This window comes from Arvicanthis niloticus, chromosome 15, assembly GCF_011762505.2.
Source record: "Arvicanthis niloticus isolate mArvNil1 chromosome 15, mArvNil1.pat.X, whole genome shotgun sequence".
In the NCBI taxonomy this organism is placed as follows: Eukaryota; Metazoa; Chordata; class Mammalia; order Rodentia; family Muridae; genus Arvicanthis; species Arvicanthis niloticus.
In genome coordinates, this window is record NC_047672.1 from 51,981,685 (window position 1) to 52,005,826 (window position 24,142).

The 24,142-nt window shown below is 42.3% G+C and overlaps 1 protein-coding gene and 1 long non-coding RNA gene across 6 annotated transcripts in view; one reads left to right on the top strand and one right to left on the bottom strand.

Annotated features, from left to right (window-relative positions):
* Glcci1 (glucocorticoid induced 1) overlaps positions 1 to 1,648 on the bottom strand; it is a 66,000-nt gene extending 64,352 nt beyond the window's left edge. For 2 of the 3 annotated variants that reach the window (XM_034518896.2, XM_034518895.2), the window contains exon 1: positions 1,093 to 1,648. In XM_034518896.2, coding sequence (XP_034374787.1) covers positions 1,093 to 1,510 — 418 coding nt within the window. In that variant the 5' untranslated portion in view covers positions 1,511 to 1,648. Of the gene's footprint in view, positions 1 to 45; positions 322 to 1,092 lie in introns of those variants that run through there. The other variant, XM_076913701.1, reaches the window with a different exon arrangement.
* Positions 304 to 23,102, top strand: LOC143434571 (uncharacterized). 3 transcript variants are annotated; one of them, XR_013104181.1, is made up of 3 exons: positions 304 to 414; positions 21,684 to 21,794; positions 22,121 to 23,102. It is a non-coding gene; the product is annotated as an uncharacterized LOC143434571 (long non-coding RNA). The 3 variants fall into 3 exon arrangements; XR_013104180.1 differs by lacking the exon at positions 304 to 414 and adding an exon at positions 13,094 to 13,278; XR_013104182.1 differs by lacking the exon at positions 304 to 414 and adding an exon at positions 13,094 to 13,278 and having other exon boundaries at positions 21,684 to 21,779; positions 22,121 to 23,101.
* The last annotated feature ends 1,040 nt before the right edge of the window (positions 23,103 to 24,142 follow it).

A 24,142-nucleotide genomic window follows, 5' to 3' on the forward strand; every position in this document is an offset into this window, starting at 1 on the left:
CTAAACACGTTAAGAACGTCCATCTTAAACAAAAATTGCACATACCACATAAACATTGTATGAAGCTTGGTAGTATTTCCCTTCCGAGCAGGTTTTTTTTTGTAGTTTTCTTTCCCTACTCAGAATGATTCCTTCCTTCCGTTACGCAGCAGCAGCAGCAACTGTAATTCTAGGTTGGTATCTAAGAATATTAGGTAGTTGACTCTCCCTTATGGCCTTTACGTCCCTGTTTTGCCTCATTTTCTTTTTCTCCCCCAGGAATCAACTAGTTCATGCACTATGTCCCTAGGCATAAACAAAACCAAACTTAAACAGAAAACATAAAGGGGAGTCCACGGCATCCACCCATTCACCACTACCTTTGACACCTAACAAAAAAGAAACTTGAGATCCCTCCTCGGCTCAGCTGAACTGGTAAGTATACCCAAAGATGGGAGGAAAAAATGAACACACCCCACAAACAGGCTTTAAGAAATTCACCACGAAAATCACCATTGAGCCTAAGCCATTCGTAGTGCAGTAGTGATCTAATGCATGACTATATAAAGTACAGAGAGGGTGGATAAGCCCTATACACTTAAAACTGGCTCCCCTACACATGCAAAGGATATCTTTAACAACCTAAGTACCGCCATCAAGCCTCCAAATCACAAAACGAGCAAAACATACACATACTCCAGACAAGAACTTTGTGGGAAAGCACAAAGGCTGCAGAGATTACCACTACCACCTCATTCACCGCTAGAGAGTTTGTGTGCGTGTTTTAAGGGTTTCGCCCGGCTCCTCCTTCCCCGGCTCCAAACACAGAAAGCTAATAAGCTATCAAACCGAAACACTTTTCTTTTGCAGGCGAGGGATGCAAGGGGTGAAAATCTGAGTGGCGGTGTGAGGGTCAAATAAAAGTTGATTTTCAGGTCGCTCCTCCAAGCCCTGCAGCGACCTCAGGGGGAGGGGGGTGGGTGAGATTCCCAAAGCCACTTTCACACCTTCGGTAATGCACTAGCAAACAGAAGCCCGGAGAGGCTGAAGTTTCCACGCAGGGCACCGTCGGGGAGACGCAGCCCGGGAGGACGGGAGGGTTGGGCTCGCTACCTCTGCACACGGGCGAGCCGGGACTCCGTCTCTCAGGTGAGCTGCTCCTCCGGTGGCTCTCGGGGGACCGTCTCGGGCGGCCCTTGGCGCGAGGCGCCTGCTCGGCTGGGGCAGCGGCCGGCGGTGGAGTCGGGCTGGACGGGCTGGAGCCGCGGGCCCCGCCGGGCCCGGGGAGACTGCCGAGCGCGGCGGCGGTGGCCGGGCGCGTGGGGCTGTGCTGGCTGCCCCGCAGGAGCTGGTAGGGTACCGTGGCGCGGATGGGCTGCAGCAGCCGGCCGGCTCCCGCAGCCGGTGCGCAGCTCCCAGGCGGCCCCGTCCCGCTCCCGGCAGCGGCGGGCGGGGAGCCCGCGGTGCTGCGCCGCATCCTCTGCGGCGCGGGGTGAGGGGTCTGAGAGGAACTGGAGGACGCAGTGGACATGGTGGCTGCGCGGGCGGGCGGGCGGGCGGACAGGCGGGCGGGCGCGCGAGCGTGTGGGAGCCGGCGCGGCGGTGCGTGCGATGTGTACGGGGGAGGGGCGGCGAGGGGCGGAGCCGCGGGGCTCCCCTTCCGACGCGCACCCCGCCGCCGAGGGGGAGGGGACGCCGAGACGGCCAACGTCCAACGGCCTCAACCGCCCCGCGGCGCTCTGCGGGGCGCTCACGGCCGAGCCCGCGTCGAGCCCATGGCCGCCGCCGCCGCCCCGGGCATCGCGCTGACAGGGCACTCGCCGGCTTCCCGCGGCTCCTCCGCCCTCTCGGGGGTCGCCCGCGCGACAGGACCCGGCGGCCACGGGTACCGCCGGGACCCTGGCCTCTGAGGAGAGAAAGGAGCCTCGAAGCGCCTCGCGCTGCGCGTAGCCCGCGCCACCGCAAACGCCGCCGCCGCTGCCGCCGCCGCCGCCACCTCGACCCGCTTCTCACTCGGAATGGCAACTAATCCTGTGTCGGCGCCCCGCCTCCGGCCCCGCCTCTGGGCGGTCCGGACCCGGCTCCTGCGGCTGCGAGCACCCTGATTGGCAGTGCCACCTTACTCCAGGATTGCAAAGATTGGTTGTGCAGTCGGACTGAGAGAAGACTCGGCCAATTGCAGTACCACGTTTCCGCTCTGGGGGCGGAGCATGGAAGTTGATGAGAGAGGAGAGCCTCGGGCTGAGGGGAGGGACAGAAGAGTTGACAGCCTTTGAGGTGAGGGTCAGGCTAGAAAAGTGGGTCTTTACGTGCCCTGCGCGTGCTAAGACGCCCAAAGACACGCGAGCGCTGTGATAAGCAAGTTGCAGGGGCTCCACCCTCCAGTGCGCTCTACAACCTGAGGCTGAGGACGCTGAAGCCAAACTAACTTTGCAAGCACACCTGCATCCGGTGAGATGTTTTAGTTAAAGCTGAATAAAGGATGCCTAAGCCTTTTAATCTTAGAAATGTCTTTAAGTGTCTTAGTCGCCTTGTGAATCACAACTTCAGGAGTAGTGCATGGATGCTAGATTGAGCAAAATGCACCTGCCATTACAGCCTGCCTTAACGTTTGTAGTTACAGGGTGGGGTGGAGAACATCAAATTCTGAGTTGTAGACGTCAACAAGAAAATTGACATCATCGCATCATCAGATTTATTAATGGAGGGCACCTAGTTTACTACCCAGGAGCAGAAGGTCTCTTGGGAGAAATAAATATCAGGCATAATGTAACAATTCATTGTGGTTATTTAGTCTGTGTGGTGGGGGTAGGGGTTATTCTTCTGCAAGGAAAATGAGAAGTGGAAAGATTTTAGATGGACATAAGAAAGTATATAAAACCCTAATCAGGACTAATTAAAGCTCTATATCAGATACCTCCTATTAATTCTCATGAGATTTAAAAAAATGATTTTACAAACTAAAGAAGTGGGATGTCAGTTTAGTGTACAGATCAGTCCTGGTGTCTACCCACACTGACAAGCTTCCTGATTCCAGGCACCAGATGGTCAGTTTCACTCAGAGGAGCCACCTTTCTCTGCTTCCTTGTGTGGCCAGAGCCCCCCACCCCCCCCAAAAAAAAACCCAGTAAATTTTTTTAGAAAAAATATTGATAATGCCTAATCAAAATACAAAAAATAGCATCTAGTACTGTATCCTACTACATCAGTCAGTCATAGTTCCACACTTTATTACGTATGAAAATAATAGCTAATATTTACTAAACATTCACCACGTGCCAGCTACTGTTCTAAGGACATTATTATGTGTTAACTCATTCATTCTTCACATAATCCACAAGGTATGCACTGTTATTATCCTCACTGTTTTCCCATCTGGGGCACAAAGACACTAATTGTCTTGTCTGAGATTACTCAGCTAAGTGGAAGCTGAGAGCTGAGACCAGAGAGACCAAGGCAAAAAGTCTGAAGAGGCCCTGTGCCTCAGTACCTCCAGGCATAAGATGTATGTTCTGGGCAGATACATGATCAAGAGACTTTATAGTAGCTCACAGATATCCAAAAGAGTTTTTATAAGTGAAAAGCACCTCCCTTTTCTTACTTTCTAGAACAACATATATTTTAGTTACATAAAGAACAAAATGACTTTAAAATTTGACATGATTTGTCTATTGTATTAGTTTTTCCATCTAAAGATTAATGGTTTCATATTAAGTTATATAACCTTTTGTGAATAAAAACAATAAATGGCTTCTTTTCGTGGGCTTTTTTTTTGGAATAGCAAGAATAAGATAACAAATGTATACTAAAAATGTATAAAGTTTTTAAACTACTGGCAAATGTCTAAAGTTGGTGATTTGATTACAGCACAGCTTCATTATAGAAATGCCATCTCTGGTCACTTCCATCTGAGTGTGAAACAACCTCAACACATTGGATTTTGATGATTCTAAAGTCATAGTAAGCCACAGTTGGCAATGATCAGTAGCACTTCGTTTGGATCTAAAACAGTATAGCTGGCCATAATTTTAGGTTTCTTGTTCATTCAGATATAACATAATGAATTTAAATTGTATCTAAAATCTAAATGAATGAATTTTTTTGGGTTTTTCAGTGCCATTTTGTTATGCATCTGGTGCTGGAAATTGAACCCAGAGCCTCGCATAGGCCATCCAAAGTGTTGTGCCATTGAATTACATCTCCAGATACTATCTGATCTTACAATATTATTTTCAGTTTCCAGTAAGTCATCATGAGTTATTTGAATTATGATGAGAACATATGAGAACATTTTCTCTTTATTCAAGAAAACATGGTTCCCTCTAACAATTTTATTCTCATGAAATAAGGAGCAGTGGTCATATTACGAATTTAAATGAGCTACAATAAATGCAGCGCCTATCTTCAAATGCCTGTTAGTTACATGTGTGCTGATTTGTTCTTACTGACGAGGGTCACCAAAGCCAAGAGAATAAAGAAGCACTGGGAAAGTCAATGTTAAACCCTGTAGCCTCAGTATGGGTTGCTGGGTTTGAAGTCCACTGTTACACTACTGTAGCATAGACAGGCCCAGTGCAGTTTCCCATTTCTTTGAAGTTGAGTGTAATGACCTCTGAACATTTTACATAAGGCCTAATGTTAGTTATAAACCCATCACTACACTGCTCTGTCTTAAAGGAACAAAAGCACAAGGTGGTTGCTAACTTTAGAAACACTTCTGTTGGCTCAAGGGATAAAATCAATTTGTCAAACCTTACCACATGGATGTGATTCCCCAGGACTCATAGGGATAGAAAGAGAGAGCCAGCTTGCCCAAGTTATCTTCTGATCTACTCGAGTGTGCAAGCACACACACACAGACATACACACACACACACACACACACATGCAAAACACTCCATCCAAACTAAATACATGTAATTAAAATTATAATAATGAACACCTCATTTCTCAGGCCTCATGTTTTGGGTATTTATGGAATAACAATCCCAGGCAGGACCGTCCATAGACTAACTTAAAACAGGAGAAAGCAGAAGTGTCTAGCTACATGCAATTAACAATACTCTGCTCATAGAGAGCGAACAAGATGAAAACTTGTGAAGCCTATAGAGCTACCAGTTCCATCTACTTGGTGCTTCTATCCATGATCTTCAGGCTTAGTATCTTCCACAGTTTGAATATGATTTGTCCCCTAAAAGTCATGCTGAAATTTATCCCCAATGTCGGATATTAAGAATGGGGAAACTCAGAGCTGGGGAGATGGCCTAGCTGTTACCAGCACTTGCTGCTTTTCTAGAGAACCTAGATTCAATTCCCAGCATCCACATGATGGCTCACAACTACCTGTAACCATCACCTGTAATTAGTTTGCCATATGTAAATGTAACTTTTATTCTCCTGGTAAACTGTCATCTCCAAGGCTTAGTGCCCTACTTTGCTAACCTAGGCCTAGCCGTGAAAGCTTCTAGCCTCCATACAATCTAATCTAGGCCTAGAATGTTTTCAGCTTCTGAGACCTGCCGCTGAATGAGCTCATCCCCCTTTCTAGTTCTTTCTGAACTCTTGCTGTTTGGGCTCAAAACTCCTCTCTCCACACTAACCAATTCAAGCTGGCCTCTCTTCTCTCTCTCTCTCTCTCTCTCTCTCTCTCTCTCTCTCTCTCTCTCTCTCTCTCTCTCTCTCTCAAATCTGTTCTAATTTTCTGATTCTTCTCATTCCCTGGCTCCTTCTGCATTTACCTGTGTTTAGCTTGTTCTTTCTTCAACCTGTCTATGTAAAACTCTTCCTGTAAAACTATCTCAGTCTCTCCGCCTCTGCCTCTGCCTCTGTCTCTGCCTCCACTTCCCCACCTCTGTCTCCCCCTCCCCCCATCCTCTGCCTCCCCTCCTTTCCATTGCCCCTTATGTAGCTTTCCTTTTCTATCTCTTCTTGTGAGAGTTGGGCATATCCTATCCTGTCAAATCTTTCTGGTTCATCACTTTGTCTGCTACTCAATTAGACATCACTTCCAAGCATGGGTGCTTTCTTCTACAAACCAACTTTACCTTCATTGTTTGGGACTAAAACTGTTTACTAAGTAATTATTCCAGTCAGAGAAATTAAAGGTGTGTGTTAATGGCTGAGCCACACCATAACACAATCTCAGGGTTCACAGTGCAATCAAATATCCTGCAACAGTCACCCTATTGTGGCCTCTGAGGGCACCAGGCACACTCATCGAGGCACATATACATGCAAGGAAAACATCTATACAAATAAAATAAACAATTTAATAGTTGTTTTGTTATTGTTTCTTTGTTTGGCTGTGTTTTCTGTTCTGAAAGCACATGGAAACTTGAACCAGTGAGATAACTCCACAGATGAGGGAGCTTGGGCATCAAGCCTGAAAGCTAGGGTTCCATCCTAGGAACCCACATGGAGAAAAAGAGAGAACCAACTCCTAAAAACTGTCTTCTGTCCTCCTCATGCACACCATGACACACACAGTAGGTACACACACGCACACAAATAAACAAGAATGTAAGAGTGTGGAAATTGAAACTGACTGTTTGCTTCAGAGGTAAGCACATTAGGGTGGAGCCCTCCAGGATTCAATCTGGTGATCTTATAAGCCTTATAAGAAGAGGAAGAGAGACTAGACATACATACATAAAAGCTTCCTGTCTCTTGCTCTGTGATGCTCTACATCACTGCCAGAGTTGCCAGGGACACTGCTAACAAAAAGACTATTAGCAAGAGACACCCCCACCCCCACTGCCACCATAGATTTTATACATCCCAGAGCCAGCGGAGCCAATTTACCAAATAAGCTGCCTCAGGTACTTTGTTTTGGTAATGGAAAACAGACTGATGTGGCATTGCAGACTAACCCCAATCTGAGTAGCATCCAGGCTGTCCAGATTAACAATGAGGTCATGGCTGGGAGAGAACACTGAACAGATCTGCACTGATATTCACCTTAATCTGATTACATTCTCTTGTAGTGGATTCCTAACAACAGCAACAAAGCCTTGCCTGTTTTTTTTTTTTTTTTTTTTTTTACCCCTGACAGATGCTTAAAGTAACATTCTCCATTGCTTTTGATAGCCTATCATTATATTGGGCATTGCCTTCCTTTTAAATGCTCTTGCTCCACACTCCTCCTGGCTATCAGGGTTTTTTTGTTGTTGTTCAAATATCTTCACCTTCCTGGTTACCTTCTTTAAAACTGGAAGCACCCTCTAGGCTTCTTCTTTGCTGTCGTAATTTCCTAACGTACCTATCACCACCCATTCCATTATACCATATTTTTGTTGTGTCTACAATAAGAGTCTTGAAGATTTATCAGATTTACAGCTGCTAAGTCTCCCCAGTGCTCAGGTCATAAGAGATGACAATGAATCATTGACGATGCTGTTCAATGGTGAGGAGAAAGTGGCAACAGTTAGTCACTATTTGTCTCAAAAACTAAAAATTGTACCTTGCAAGTGGTAGTTAAACTTACAGGAAAAAGAAAAGAGAACAGAATTGACAGAGAAAGGCAGCTGAGGAAGATTAGTTAATTCATGACATCTGCTGACTGGTAGGTGGCCCTATCTCGTTTTTATAATAGCTATTCCCAAGAGTCAGTATAAGGGAACTGAAAAATATTTAACTCTGTAGCACAAACCGTCACCTGTAAGATATAAAAACTTTGTTTTGTTTCTAAAAGAAACTCAGAAGAAATAATAGAAACCAAATGTACTTTGTTTGTAACTGGTAATATGACAAAATTCACAAATATCCAATGATCCCTAAAGGAACCACAGGTTTTTTTTGTTTTGTTTTGTTTTGTTTTTAGCTTTTAAGTTCAATAGCGACTGTGATTGCCAAGTGGGAAGTTAATGCCACACCCCAATTACATGCAGGAAACTAGGCTTTTACCATTAAGCTAGAAGACTATATTATAGAAAACTACACATTAAGATAACCCAAGGTGGGGCAAAAAAGTCAATATTCCCTTCTACCCTGTAACATTGCTTTTGTTTAATCCCCAAACACACAGGGTCTGTAAGATATTAAAGCAATGGTAGTCCTATGAAAGAAATCTATTTTATTATATTTTCAATGAGAGTATATAAAGATTACCATGTGCCTCTAAATTAATTTCTTCATCATAAATTAATTTCACCAAAGTGAGTGAACCTTTGTTAAAATGCACTCAACATCTGGAGGATTGGCTCCTCAGATAAGCACCTATTGCTCTTTCAAAGAATGTAGGTTGGAGTCCAGAACCCATATGACAGGCTCACAACTGACTGGAAATCTAGGCCTATGGGATCCAATGCCATCCTGTCCACTCCAAGGGCACCAGGCATACATGCAGACAAATCATCATATACACAAAATGGTAAAAACAAAAATAAACACTCGTCACTCATCAGCAGTAATGAAGTTTCCTTATTATTTTAGACCTTTGAAGCACGTCTACTCAGCATTCTATTGAAGAGCTCCAGATTGATGTATCTAATAAGTATACAGGAAGTCATAGTGGCAATAACACCACACCAAGCCATAGTAACTCTTCATGAAGTTACTTATTAAATATCTTTGAAGTGTCTGACCTCTATTCTACAAACTGCAGAGTATAGCCATTCTCACACGTTGGTAAATTGTGATCTACTTAGGATCAAAAGGTATGCCCTCCCAGATAAAGAAGATAGAAATAAAGTATCATGGTAACCATGGGAGAGGAAAACTCCCTCTTATGGAAAACTTTTAAGACATGCATAAAAAGGGATGCATGGGACCTGCCTGAAGACTGCAGTGTGCCTTGGCTGATTGACAATGGAAGGTGACATTGCATCAGGGGAGGCTCTAGCTGCGGATGAAGATGTGCACTTTACTAAGTATGCCCTGAGGAACTGTTGGAGATTTTGAACAGGTGCAAAATCATGAGTAAAGCTATACTTCAGAGAGGTGAATGTAAGAATAATTTACATGTGTTGGAGATCGAGGCTAGAAGGCATGCGTAGGAGGTACTCAGGGCGGTCTGTTGTGAGTTCAGTGGGCTACGTAAGGAGAATGGCAGAGGGCATAGAGAAGGGTACAAAGATGCAAATAGTACTTCTTAGAGAAGTACCTTCAGAGAAGATCAGACAATTCTGAGGCTCCAAGTTTAGATGCCTGAGAAGACAGAGATGGCTTTAACAGGAGTATGCAGCCATACTGCATACTGCATTCTCCCCTCCCCTGCCTCCTTCTCCTCCTTCTCCCTCTCTCTCTCCTTCTCCTCCTTCTCCTTCTCTTCTTCCACTGCCATCACCACCACTTTCTCTTCCTTATTGGTACTGAACTTGAAAATGGCAGCTATATGGATTTGGGGATTACCCATGTACACAGTATTGTATTTAAAGCCATCAGTACAACTAAAGTTGGCAAAGCAGAGAAGCATAAACAAGAAAAAGAGAGTCAAGGGAAAAAATTGAAAATTGTACATAGATGGGAAGAAAAGACTAAGGGGGGAGGAAACAGGGGAAATGGCAGAAAGAAGTATTCTTCACAAAGCTGAGAGTTTGTGTTACAAAAAGTAAGTTTAGTATATGTTTTGTAAGGTAGCTAGCAAGTCAATGTCCTCCAAGAATCCTCTCCCAGCACAGAAAGTTTGGGCCTGACTGCTATTTTTGTCCCCATTAATCTTGCCCCTCTGACTACAGTTGATTTGACTAATGTTCAATGAGTGATTAAAGCTGTGGCAATCATATTTTCTCTCCTGGGAATTTGGAACTAAGAAGCAAAAGATACCACTTTAAAGCATACACCCAAAACAACCAGTCACTTTGGTTCGGAGATACCTGCATGGGCATATTTTGGCTGCATTATTCATGACATTTAGGTTATTGAATCAGCTTAAGTGCCTATCAATAGAAGAATGGATAAAGAAAATATGATGAATATACACAATGGGTTTTATTCAGCCATACAGAAGAAAGAAATTATGTCATCTCGAAGAAAATCAATGTAACTGGAGATAATCATGTTAAGTGAAATAAGCCAGACTCGCAGAGACAGGAACAGCATGGTTTTCTCTCATGTGCAATGTGTGCAGGGGGAGGAGAAGCACATGGAAATAAAAGGAAGACTAGATGGGCTGTGGAAGAGGAAGCAGGGGAGGGGCAGATGGCAGGAAAGAGAAGATAGAGGAAAGGGGCGGGAAAGATGACTTGGCTGGTAAGAGAACCAGTTGCTAGGCACCCACCACTGACCTGACCAGGATTGGCTGGTACAATACAGTAGTGAACTGACTACCCCAGCTTTCAGGAAACAGGGCTGTCCTACATATGAATGTTAAAAGCATGGGAACAGCCTAGAAACAAGTAAAAGAGAATCCAATGATACTGTCTCAAGATTGTACTAAACAGAAAGAGGATGGAGAAGAGGAGGAGGAGAGAAGAGAGAGAGAACCTGCAGTTCTTGCAGAAAATCTAGGCCCAGTTTCTAGCACCTACATGGTAGCTTACAACCATACATAACTTCATTTTAAGGGAATCTGAACCCCTCTCCTCTATAGACACCAGGCACACACGGTACACATACATACAGGTAGGTGAAACACTAATACATATAAGAGAAAAATGAATAAATCTAAAGAAGAATCTAAAGAGTAAGAGGGTCGATATGATAAAGTCCTATATGGGGACATTACAGTGAAATCCCTCTGAACAATTAATACGTGCTAATAAAAAGAAGCAAAAGATTATCCTATTAAAGACATAGGTTAGATAAGCACAGAAATTTGTGAGTAGCATGATCACTTTCTGTTATAGGTCCAAGGAAACAAAAGCAGAACTCTAAAAGAATGAAGTGACTCATAGAAAAGGAGAAATGAGGCTGGCTGTTAGGAAAAGGAGGCTCTCAGAGCTCCTGATGACTGTTTGTGTCTTCCCCACTCCCTTCACTTCTGCCAAACCATCAGCATCCTGCCTCCTCCCTGTGGATACAACTCCAGTATCTTTCTGCCATCCAATCTGCTTCTCTGTGTACCTTTCTTTTCTCATATTTTCTTACCTTCTTACAAAGTTCATGTCTTCAGTTATCCTCCCTCTATCTACCACCAACTGCTTGATGACTCCCAATAATATATGCTACCATTACAACAACAACAAAAGGGTTTCCATGCTGTTTCTTTCCATCATTATCCAGAATTGGATGATCCTTTTGCAGCAACACATCTCCAGAGAGATGTCTATTCTTTGCTTCTGGTTTCATACCCAGTCTGTCTTCTACCACTCCATATCACTGACAATCACTAGAGAGTATCAAGAGATTTCAGGGCACAGTTGATACCCATCAGTCCTGTTCTTACTCCAACCATCAGCCATTTTCCACACAATTGGTCAAGCTCAGCTTGTTGGAAGCATTCTCTATTGTTGACATCTAGGACACTGAAGTTGCCTAGTCTGTCCTCTTCTCTAACCACCACTGCTTGGTGCCTTCAGGGGTTCTTTCTCTTCTATGTAGTTGTGGAAATTGAACTGAAGTCTCTGCTTTCTTCTCTATTGCTCATCCCCCTGACAATCTCAGCTTTAAATACTGTAAAACACCGGCACCTCTTAAATCTATTTCTCCAGGCTAGACATTTCCTCCAGTTTCAGTCCAATTACCTCCATGAATGTGAAGTCTTCACGAATGCTTTAACTAAATATGTTCACAATAGAAAATTCGTAACTACTTTCTACTTTCTACTTTCTACTTTCTACTTTCGTCCAACAACCCAACGACATCCTGTCTTCATTTTTCCCTAATTTTCATAAAGAAACACTCTTTTCACTTATTAAAATTAGAAACTCACTTACCATCTCCAGCTCTCAGCTAAGCTTCTTTGTCCCTTATACATAAATATCTAACCCATCTACCTGTCTTCATCTCTTCTGCTGCTACATTAATTCCAAATATTGTCATCTCTTACCTAAGTAATTGTTACAGCTGTACAACTGCACTTCCTTGTTGGCTTCTAGTTATCAATTATCAGTCAAGATAACCTTGAAAGTGTGTTGGAAAATGCCTTCCAATAACTTTGCAATGAAATAAAAATTCTCTAACATAATTTGTAAAAGTACTTTTATTCACCAGATGTAATTATCATCTTGGAGGCGCATTGCTGAATAAGCACATTCTTGCTAGTTCTTTCTGAACTTTGACTGGCTGGTTCAACTCAACTGTTCTGGCTCCAACTCCTTTCCAAGCCGAGTGATTCAATCTGGCTTCTCTCAGCTTCTCACTGAATTGTTCTGCTTGGCTTCAAACTAATTCTGGTAATTTGTTCTAATCTTCTGTCTCCTTCTTATTCTCTGTCTTCAGCTACCTCTGCTGACCTGCACTGAACTGCATGAACTCAAGAACAAACTAAACTCCAGTATACTGCACTCACTACAATGACTCCCAACTGATTGAACTGTCTTCACTCTTTCTGCACTGCTCTCAAGTAGCTTTTATCCTAAGAGTTGGGTATAGCCTATCTCTGACTCATTCTGTCAACTCTTTCTTTGATTTGTCACTTTGTCTGCCTCTCAATTAGTTGGGGATTAAAAGTGTGCTCTACAGGATTCCAGCCAGATGGATTGAAGGTGTATACTAAAAGCCTATTTGCATCTTAACCAGATCATACAGGTCTAGAAGGTCTTTGGATGAGATCAGAGCAGCCATGTTGCTGGATTAAAATTCCTCTACAATAGCTCAAAAAAGCCTGGCCTGTTTCTCCTTGTACCTCCCTCTCTGCCTGATCTTGCTGTGCCTCTTCCTCCCCTGTGGGTTGCAGCCATCATGGCTTCCTGTCACTTCCTATGAAAGGACTTGGCTGAGCCCTTACACAGGTGTATTCTCACTCCACTCAAATCCTGATGGCTTCCCTCACATTTTTTAAGTTTCAAAAGTCAGATATCTAAGATGTCCTTTCTGAGTCCCCATTTGTCACTAATAGTTCATCATTAACTCACTTTGTTTCAAGTACAGTCCTCATTACAAGTTATAAACTTGTAATGTATTTGTATTTCTCTACTTCCCCATGAGATTGTAACATCCCCAGGTGCAGGGATCTTGTTCTTCCTATTCATTAACTGATCACTTAACACTTACACAGTGACAAAAATACAGCAGGTGCCCAGTAATAACAGAAGGTAATTTTCCTGGTTGTTGATAGTTTCTCAGTTCCTTATAGTTATGTCTACAATTTTAATGCACTTTCTGTGTGAGCTGCTCTGTCAAGAGATGACATCCATGAAACTTCTAGGTCTGTGTTGCTCAGCTGGAATACAGACACACTTTTAATCCCAGGAGAAAGAGGTAAGCAGATATCTGACTTCAAGGCCAGCCTGGTATGGAGCAAGTTTCATGTAAAGAAAAGCTTAGGTCCAGGCTTGGTGGTACAACACCTTTAATCCCAGCACTAAGGAGGCAAGGGTGACAGATCTCTGAGTTCTAGTTTGGTTGAGTCAGTGAGTTGAAAGACAGTGCAGTAGAGTGGAGTTCATGGCAGTTCAGTTTTTGGAATTCAGGGGCAGTTTATACAGGGACAGTTTTATAGATACAGGTTGAAGAGAGAAGAAGCTAGACACAGGTGAAAACAGAATGAATCAAAGAAGGAGAAGGAGCCAGAGGATTAGAACAGATTGCTAGAGTTAATTTGAGGCCAAACAGGACAATTCAGTCAGAAGCCAAAAGAAGCCAGATCAATCAGCTTGGAAAGAAGTTTGAGCCAGAACAGCTTGAGTTGAACCAGCTAGCCAGAGTTCAGAAAGAACAAGAATGATTGAAGGTATTCAGCAATAATCATCTGCGACTACAATTATGTCAGACAAATAAAAGTTACATTTACAGGCTCATTATTATAAAGGAAATGGGGTCTATTGTTGTGGCAGGAACCCAGCAGCACAACATGGTAAGCCAGGCATACTTGGCTCATGGCAACCAGGAAGCAAAGAGAAACATGGATGGTCAGGGGACCAGATAAATTTTCTGTATGATTATACACCCTAGAGACTTTCTTCATTAAGCACCACATGATCCCCTTTACTACCTCTTAAAAATGCCATCATATTGTGATTCCTCAAGAAATTAATCCATTCCTTAGCTTAGAGTCATCAGGATCCAGCCATTTCCCAAAAGCTGTAGGTAGCCAAGCCCTCAGCATATGGCCCTTGGTGACAGGTCAGATTCAAATCATAACAGTAGGTTTCTGCTTTTACATCAAAAGACCACGGTTTAACAAAGATTTTAAAAGGGTGAGGTGGTTGGCGGTGTCATATGATGTTGAACAGGCTCTGTGTTGACTTTTACTGGGGAAATATGAGCCTCTGTTCTCCCCCGATAGGGTACCAAGCACAAACCAAAGAAATGATACCACGCAATTCTAGATCAGGGAACCAATAAATTTAATTGAGGTTACTTACAGGAGCATGGCTGAAAGATTATCTCCAGAAGGATGGGCATCTTATAAAAAGCCACCCACCAAAGCAAACTACTACCACAGAGGAGCTGTTGGTGAGTGTTTACTGCTTTGTGAGCCTTCCCTCCTCTGCACAAGGGAATGTCAGAGGTCTCAGTCCTGTAAGGTTCCCATGTGGGCAGTCACAGCTGACCTGATTTTAAGGAGGCAATGCCACAAGTTTTAGCAAGCTCCCTCAGAGATCGTTATGATCAGGCAAATCTGGGAAACACTAGTTTGGAAATAAGTATTTTTCAAAGACCCAAATAGCTTTTCTTTTTTCAGCCAGTTGCAGATAGGCACTAATATATGCCGTTTAGTCATGAAAACTGCCAAAAGAAAGCATCCAAAGTTCTACCTGGCTTACTACAAAATAATAATCTAAGGGGTCTGGCATTTCCCATAAGTGTTATCTAATCATCTGGTTTCAAATAAACTACAGTGATATTCAAAATAGAAATCAGCCATATGAATACCTCATTATATATTTTATTTTATGTGTATGGGTGTTTTGCTTGTGTGTATGTCTGTATCACATGCATGCCTCGGGCTCTCTGAAGACAGCAGGGTATCTGTTCTCCTGGGACTGGAGTTACAAACAGTTGTAAGGCACCACATAGGCACTGGGAATTGAGCAGGGATGTTCTGCAAGAGCAGCCAGTGCTCTTAATTGCTGAGCAATCTCTTCAGCCCCAGAAGGACAGATGTATCTAAGTTACATAGAATTTCTCTGAGGAACAGGTAAATGCGATGGACTCGCTAACAGTTATTATTTGTAATATGATAATGATCCCAATATTTTTAAAGGGTGTTCTACTTCCATGTTGCTTACATGCCAGATTAGTAAACTAAATATAATAAAATCCAGGGCTATCACTGGCCTCAACCATTCCTGAGAGCCTAAAACAAAATCTTTAGCACCCCAGTCGTAGTGGTGCTTAGAGTAGATAAAGTCTGTGAAAACCATTTTTTTTTTTCTCCCTAGAGAAAGAGTGATTTGCCTCAGTGTGTGACCACTGTAGTCCAGTCACTTTCTGGGGTGATAGAGCCACTGATCTTTCCCAGTTTTCTTCCTTTGTAGCTTGTCTCGACCAACAGGTATAAATGAGTGTTAAGTCAATATTAGCTGTTATTTCCCCAGGTGTGGGAAAGTGAGGAAACCTGATCTCATGAGTAAACTCAGCCTTCCTGGCTGCATTTAAAATAAGACTGTTGTTATTATACTATGTGTGGGGGGTGGGGTGGGTAATTCTTTTCTTAATTAATCTTATGCCATTCCAACTTCTGTTAACTATGCTGGAATTAGTCATCAGGATGAATTTCCACTTATAGATTCCCTCCCAGCATTCTCATCTCCTGACCTTCCTATTTCTCCCTAGCCCCAGCTGTGATATGTGCTTCAACCCCCTTTTTCTTTCTGGTACTGCTTACTTATGGCCAGGGTTGAGTGGGGGAGTCAGGATGACTGAGTTTGCACACATACCATCTCTAATTGCTCGCCTTGGGTGGAGCAGTGTCCTAAATAAACTTTAGTTTTGCCACGGCACCATTACTCAACCACGTATTTACAGAAGTGTCACTTAATAATACAAAAAAAAAAAAAAAAATACACAAGGCCCTTAAAGTTATTACTGAATAAAGAGGGTTGAGATGCCTACTTTCCTTCCTCTCAGACCAACCTTACTACACTTGTTCTTAGAAAACTCTTACAGGGGAACTTTGAAGAAAGTCAGAGTGCACAGGAATACAGAGCCAGCTCTAAGTTGCCTAACCCCTTGAAAGGATTAGTCCCTTTGTTATTTTCAAAGGAAGGTATGACTTGTTTCAACACTTCTCAGTCGTAGCTATTCATAGTATAGCCAAGCATTTAGTGTTTCCATAAATATCACACACATATATGTTCAGTACTTAGCCACAGATGGAAACTGAAACTATTCAAACATACAAAGAAGTGACAACTCTCCAGAACTTCCCCTTCAGTCTCCTGGATCTTCTAGGAATCTCCTGGGACTCTTTAAACACTTTCAAATCTATGATGTTTTTATTACAAGTTTTATCACAAGTTAGACCATGAATACTGTCTTTCTAATTCAGATGGGAAACAGACCTACAACCTTGCCTGAGGTCACAGCACATGGGAGAATGACTGCAGCATAGAAACCAGGTCTCCCTGACCTAAACCAGTGACTTTCCTTCTCTTAAACTGCCTATGTAGCAAGATGCAGGGAAGTGATCCTTATGGGGTACGCAGACACGTGTCTTTCCCCCTTGGACTCTGATGACCTATTAGTTAATTACTCATGGATAAGAGGACTTGTACACAGAAAGAAATAAACACAGCACAGAGCAACAGTCATCACTGTCCTGGTGATCTATTGGAGTTAAAAACCAAGTTCTTACTAGAGTCTAGTGGCCACACACTGCAATGTCCAAGATCCAGTGGAATCTCTAACCATGTCTATCACCAGCCATATCAACTGTGATATATTTATCTAACTCGGTATCCCACAATTTTGGAGAGTCTAAATGTTTGAAAAATTATAAAAGCAGACTCTAGAGTCAAATGGATTAGTTCTCAGCTTGGAGAAGCAGTTAAAAATGGACTTAGTTCATAACCTTCAGGTGTATTTAACACCATAGATATTGGTGTCTAAGGGTAGTTCATTACAGAATGATTGCACAGAAACGTTATAGATTTAAGAGAGACAGATAATGGAAGGAAATAGCAAATGTTTAGCACCTCCATGTACGAGGGACATCAAGTACTATCTCACACACACAACAATACCAAAAATCAAACAAATAAAACAAATACCTCTTGCAATATAAAGACTGAGAACAGAGAAGAGGGAAGTAAAGTCAAGGCCAAGGTCCGAGGTCAAAGTCCTTTATCTGGTATTGGTAATAAGGACTGTTTATCTACAAAGCCTATGCTACCACACCTAGTCCCTGTAATACTGCATTGGGCAAGCCTGTGGAATCTTCTTCCCGCACTAAATGCAAAAATAATTTCTAGAGACAAGTACCTTAAGTAGCGACCGAGACCAATCTTGAAACAGAAGAATGACCGGAATTCCTATGAGACTAACTGTCTTACTTAAGTCTTATAATTTTAGATTAAAATTCAAACCAACACAGATGTAGTCCAAGTTTTATTTTATTCAGCACACACTTTACTTATTTTAATCAATAGAGATCTGAGGCCTGTAGCATGGGTGAGATTTAGACATTTCTGCCCAACATTTCCTCCACCTACTTAAATATCTGAAATAAGAATTCAGTCCAATCAATTAGACTGTAAAAAAAAAAAAAAAAAAAACAATGGGTGTCTTCATTATGGCTAGATTTGTGTGGTAGAAATTTTAATGACTTATGCAAATGTTTATAATTTACCAAATGAATTAACATTTGGCCCAGAAAACAAAACCAAACTATTAAGTCTGTACCTATTTACATATGCATGCATGAAAACCACAGGGCAAGATGTAGACCAGAACAGTAACAGTGCTTGCTTATGAGTACTAGAATATCTGGGGACCTTTGTTCTACATTTTTGTAAACTGAACATGTCCTTACATATATTGTTAGAATGCTTTGCGCACTGCACAAGCACACACAGTGTTTCCTGCAGATGTCTTGAAACGTATAAATAGGATAATGATGTATTATGAATACAATTATAAAGGAAAGTTTATTAAATGGCATGGAGCCCATAGTTGGCAGCAAACTTGAACTTTTCCCACATTGCAAATGAAATTGGGTCCCATGTACTTTCTTACTGTGCTAAAACGATCATACAGAACTGTCAGACTTCCTTTAACTTTTGCCTAAATCCCTGTATTCAGAATACACACAGAAAACGCAGAACAACATACAGTGCCTTTTAAGAGAATTGAAATAATCATACCTAGCTCAGCAATTAAAAAAAAAAAAATCAAAAGTAAACCAAGATTCCTAACGCCCTTAGCATAGTGTCCAGACCATCGTAAATGTTCAGCTGGTATTAGCTGTTTGGGGAATTGTGCTGTAACTGTTGAAGAATTCAACAGTAGAGAATGCTTGCTGGCCCAAGAAACTATCAAATAGCCTCCAATTACTAAAGGTGGAGTCCAAAGGAATCTTTGACACATCATAATTACATAGCTCACTTCATCCTCCATACTTAATGAGGAACACAAGCAAGATATTAAGCCAGGGCAAAATTCAGTTTTTCTTCATTTGACTCAGGTTTGTAGGAACAACAACAAAATTGAGATAAAAGACAAATGTTAAGGCTAAGACTTTATCAACAGTTTTGATTTAGATGTATCCTTTAAAATTACTTTTTAAAACATTATCTAAAATTTTTCCATGAAAATATCATCGTCCATCTGAGGACACAGACTTGTTGAATGTGTTTTAATCATATATGTTTAGTTAAAAAAAAAAAAAGAAAGAAAGAAAAATGTTTAGTCCCACATTTTAACATGAGACTATGAACTAAGATAAGTGTGGTTAATACCAATGTCACTTTACAGGATCTAGAATTGCCTAAGAGACAAACCTCTGGGCATATGTGTGATGGAATTTCTAGTCTGGGTTAATTGAGGTAAGAAAATCCATTGTATATGTGTCTCCACTCCATTGCTTGAATACAAATGCGAAAAATGAGCTAAGCGCTAGTATTTCCCCTTTCTACTTCCTGACATAGGATGACATGTGACCAGCTCTTGCCCCCAATCCTTCTTGGTCATGGTGGACTGCATCCTTAAAATGTGAGCCAAAAGAAACGAATGCTTCCTGCCTTTAGCTGCCTTCCTTTTCCTTTCTCTTCTTTTGACACTATCTCATTGTGTAGCCCTGGCTGGACTGTAAGTCACTATGTAGACCAGGTTGTGCTTGAACTTACAGAGATTCACCTGCCTCTGCCTCTCTCTGCCTCTCTGCCCCTCTGCCCCTCTCTCTGCCCCCTCTCTGCCCCTCTCTCTGCCTCTCTCTCTCTGCCTCTCTCTCTCTGCCTCTCTCTCTGCCTCTCTCTGCCTCTCTCTGCCTCTCTGCCTCTCTGCCTCTCTGCCTCTCTGCCTCTCTCTGCCCCCCTCTCTGCCCCTCTCTCTGCCTCTCTCTCTCTGCCTCTCTCTCTCTCTGCCTCTCTGCCTCTCTCTGCCTCTCTCTGCCTCTCTGCCTCTCTGCCTCTCTGCCTCTCTCTGCCTCTCTGCCTTCTCTGCCTCTCTGCCCCTCTGCCCCTCTGCCCCTCTGCCCCTCTGCCCCTCTGCCCCTCTGCCCCTCTCTCTGCCCCTCTCTCTGCCTCTCTCTCTGCCTCTCTCTGCCTCTCTCTGCCTCTCTGCCCGCCTCTCTGCCCCTCTCTCTGCCTCTCTGCCTCTCCTGCCTCTCTCTCTGCCTCTCTCTCTGCCTCTCTGCCTCTCTCTGCCTCTCTCTGCCTCTCTGCCTCTCTCTCTCTCTGCCTCTCCTCTGCCTCTCTGCCTCTCTCTGCCTCTCTGCCTCTCTCTGCCTCTCTGCCTCTCTCTGCCTCTCCTCTCTGCCCCTCTCTGCGCCTCTGCCTCTGCCTCTCTGCCTCTGCCTCTCTGCCTCTGCCTCTCTGCCTCTGCCTCTCTGCCTCTGCCCCTCTGCCTCTGCCCCTCTGCCTCTGCCCCTCTGCCTCTGCCCCTCTGCCTCTGCCACTCTGCCTCTGCCCCTCTGCCTCTGCCCCTCTGCCTCTGCCTCTGCCTCTGCCTCTGCCTCTGCCTCTGCCTCCCAAGTGCTGAGGTTGAAGTTGTCCATCACCATATCTGTCCCTTTAGTGGATTTGGTCATGTGTTACATCACAACAACAATAAAAATAGCTCCTATGATTATCAACACATTTCAAGATTAGGAATAAAAGCCTCACTGCTACTTCCTCAAACTTGGATAATTTCTAACTGTACTGTAAACACTTTATACCCAGAGATAAGTATAGCTCCCATTCCTATCATAGGAGCTTCTTTTGGCAGCTTATAGAAGCTATTACAGTGATCTACAACTGGCCAGAAGCCAAAGAATAAATGATCGGGGGTATGCACCCAATCGGTACATGTACAGCATAACCCCTAGACCTAAGGTTCAGGGAAAATGGGGGAAAGAGAAGAAAGATTGTAAGAGCCAGAGGACCAAAGATGTCTGCTAGGAGACACAATCTTCTAGATGTGGTAGGGAAGCTGCACCCATGAATTCACAACAGCATGGTTGCCCAAATAAGACCAGCATAATGACATTACCAATTGACATGCCAATGTGGACCTGGGAAATGTCACAAGGCCCCACTCCTTGATGAAGAGATACAGGCAATTACAGTGGCTTCTGAGAGAGGGAGAACCAGTTTTCTTCATCACCTGATGGGTTATCCAATCCCAAGTGATCAGCCCTACTACACACACGTAAATGTAATCAGTGCTAAATACATTCAGTAAGATATATATATATATATATATATATATATATAAATGTAAGTCACATATATGTTTGTGTATATATACATATGTCTTCATGTATGTGTAAGTGCATGTAACAACGATAATTAAAGCAGAGGTCATGAATGTGAGAGAGAGTTGGAATGGGAAAAGGGTGGGTAGAACTTCTATAAATACAGTATTCCTCTATGAAATTCTCAAAAAATGAAAAATTTAAAGAAACCAACATACAAAAGAATGAAAACTCCACTTACCTAGCAAAGATGACACAATTATAGTTGATAAAATAGTTCCTCAAAAATGTGGGGTGGTTTTAAACATTTATGTTTATTTTTATTTATGGGTTTCCTCTGATTGTGTGCTGAAGATTTACTTAAAGGGAGGAGAAAACAAACAAACAAACAAACAAAAAGCCAAATGAAACAATGAAATGACTTGATAGGGAGTAGTACTTCAGTTATTTGAAAAATAAGAATGTCCTGCCCAATGGAACCATTTCAAATATGCAATTAGGAGTCCGGCATGGCAGCGCATACTGCAATCCCAGCACACAGAAGACCGAGACAGGGGTCTGGGCTACAGAGTGAGGTTCCAGCTCAAGAATTAGAGGCTATACCTTGTCTGGCATCCCTATCCTTTCCTAGCTCTTCTCACCCTCAGAAACTCTGCATTCACCTCCAGGACCAATGTTAATGAATGTTTTTGGAGGTGAGATCCACCTTTCTGTGGTCCATGAGCCTTCGCCTTTCTCCTGGAGGAAGTCCTGGGTGATGGATGCCAGGCCTTGCCCAGCCTCATCTAGCTCGTTTATTAGCTAACAGGTTGATTTTGTGCCCTAGGAGGCAAGATATTGAGGGAGGAAAAAGGAGAAGACTGGAGGTACCTCAGCATCTCAGCACCATTCAGGATGAAGATGGAGAAACAGATGCAAACAGGTTCCTATATTTCTTGTATGTGCTCAGTATAATAAAAAAAAAAAAAAAAAAAAGACCTTTTTTTTTTCAGATTTTAAATATGCCCCTTTATGTTCCCTTCTTTCCCTATCATGTAATTTGACATGATATTCATGCAACCTTACATGATATCATAAGCAAGAAATTCTAGATGAAATTCAAAGGGGAAAGAATGAGAACCTATGAAAGCTTATTCCCACATACTAGAGCTAATTTATATGATTGTGTGGTGATCTGTGTTTATGTTCCAAGTGCTATAGAACTCGTGTGGATAATGGGCTCTTGCTTCCTCCATCTCTCCCTCTCCTCTTCTTCACGGAAAGCTGTGCGTCTCTACATTTGGAAAGCAGACAGTGGCAGCTAACAGGAGGGAGAATACTTAAAAGAGCATGGATTTCCATTTCAGAAGAGCTGCCAGAGACAGACTTCTCAGGAAACAGAAAGACCGCATTTGGCCCTGTGAGATTAAAGGAGGCTTCAGGAGGCCTGGACTTCCGTGGAGAGACTTTCGCAGGCAGCACAAGAGCCCACCTCAATGATGGGAGACATGGCAGATGCTTGGCCTGATTTTTTTTTTTTTTTTTTTTCCTGTTCATCAGTAAAATCTGATAATTAAACTGGTTTAGCAAAAGACATAATATTCACAATTGGAATGAGTCCACATTTCCTAGGCCTGATGAATTTTTTAGAACTACATTAAGTGACTAACTGAAAACTTGAAGATCAAAGAAAAGGATCAGTCGTGCTTCTTAAGGTAAAAGGGTGTCTGACAGAATCTGCTGTCTCTGAGGACAGCAAAGTAAAGAAACAGGAATCACATGGTACCTTTCTGATTCTACTCTAAGAAAGCAATGAAAGGCATGATAAAACAATCTCTACAGAAACATAAATGTCAAAATGTGCGCATTTTTGCCTTTATCTCGGTCTAAAAATAAATAAATAAAATGTCAAAGAGTCCTGTTTTAAGTTGAACTTCTCTGTACAGAGATGAATATGTACTGAGTACTGAAAAATCTGTTCACGGAATATGACTGAATATTTTCTACCCAATGTGTAGGTGTTAAGCAAATTACCACAGTTCGTTTACTATAAGATACTAGTTCACATTTTAGTGTCTCTGAAAGATGAATAAAGTCTAAATGGACAATATGTTCAATTAACAGCATGGTTTTCTTCTTTCCACTTTAAATGATGAGACAATCTGTAACGGGGTCTTAGATTTGATGAACCATCCTTTCAAATAAACGAAGTGGTTGATGAGCTTTCCCAATGCAGTCTAAACCCCAAACCTCTTTTTAGAGTCCTTGGGATCTTCTAGATGTCTTAACACTGGCGGGTTAACTAAAGAGCCTCCTGGAAAACACTAAGGAATGCTTCCAAGAAGATCTCCTCCTGGGGACACAGGTGGCAAGCTCTGTCAGGGGACATTGGGAGACACAATGGGCTGAAGTATCTTGCTGCACCTTTCAGTCTAGTCTTTCTGATTTGCTCACTCAGCTCCAGAGATCTGGGTCCAGTCAGGATCTGTGGTCCCTTCACACTGGACTAGGGATTTATCCCTATGCTGGAATCCATGGGTGATATCCTTTTTCCCCCCAAAATGTTCAGAATAATCCCAATTTATCCTAGTTTTGGTTGTAAAGAGGTATCTTACACTTTTAAAAAAACTAAAACCTTTAAGACTCATATAAAGGAAATGAATTTTGTAAAACACTTAGTTAACAGCCCAACAACATAAGTTCTTCATTGAGTGAGTTAGAGATCTTCAGGGAACAAAGCAGAGTCTTAGCTGTATGGAATACCAAAAGTACAATTGAAAATTATATTTTCAATTTTTATTTATTTATTTGAAGAAGTGGGAAATGAACTCAGAACTTCTTGCATAATCAGCAAGAACTCTACCACTATGTTATATACCCAGCCCCAATAATATATTGTTTTTCAAATGGTGAACATATATATGCATATATATATTACATATGCATAAAACATTTAGATGCATTGGTGAAGCTTGGAAAGTTTATCATATCTATTACTTTTGCATGAAAACTATTAGAACTTGTTTTTTATTGTCTTTCTAAATGTAGTCACAATAAACATGCACTTACTATATTATATAATTGCATTACATAACTACAAGAAAAGAGCAATAGGGTTTTTCTTTTTAAACAATTAAATAATGAGTATTATAAACTACAGCTGACATCTTTAAGGAGGCCGTTGCTTCATTATTTCTTCCTGAGAAGTTACAGGTACCATCCAGTGAAGCTAGAGTCCAATCACACTTAATCAAGTGTGAGACCACAGGGGTCTACAAGCTGAGGCAGGACAACCTCCACATGTTT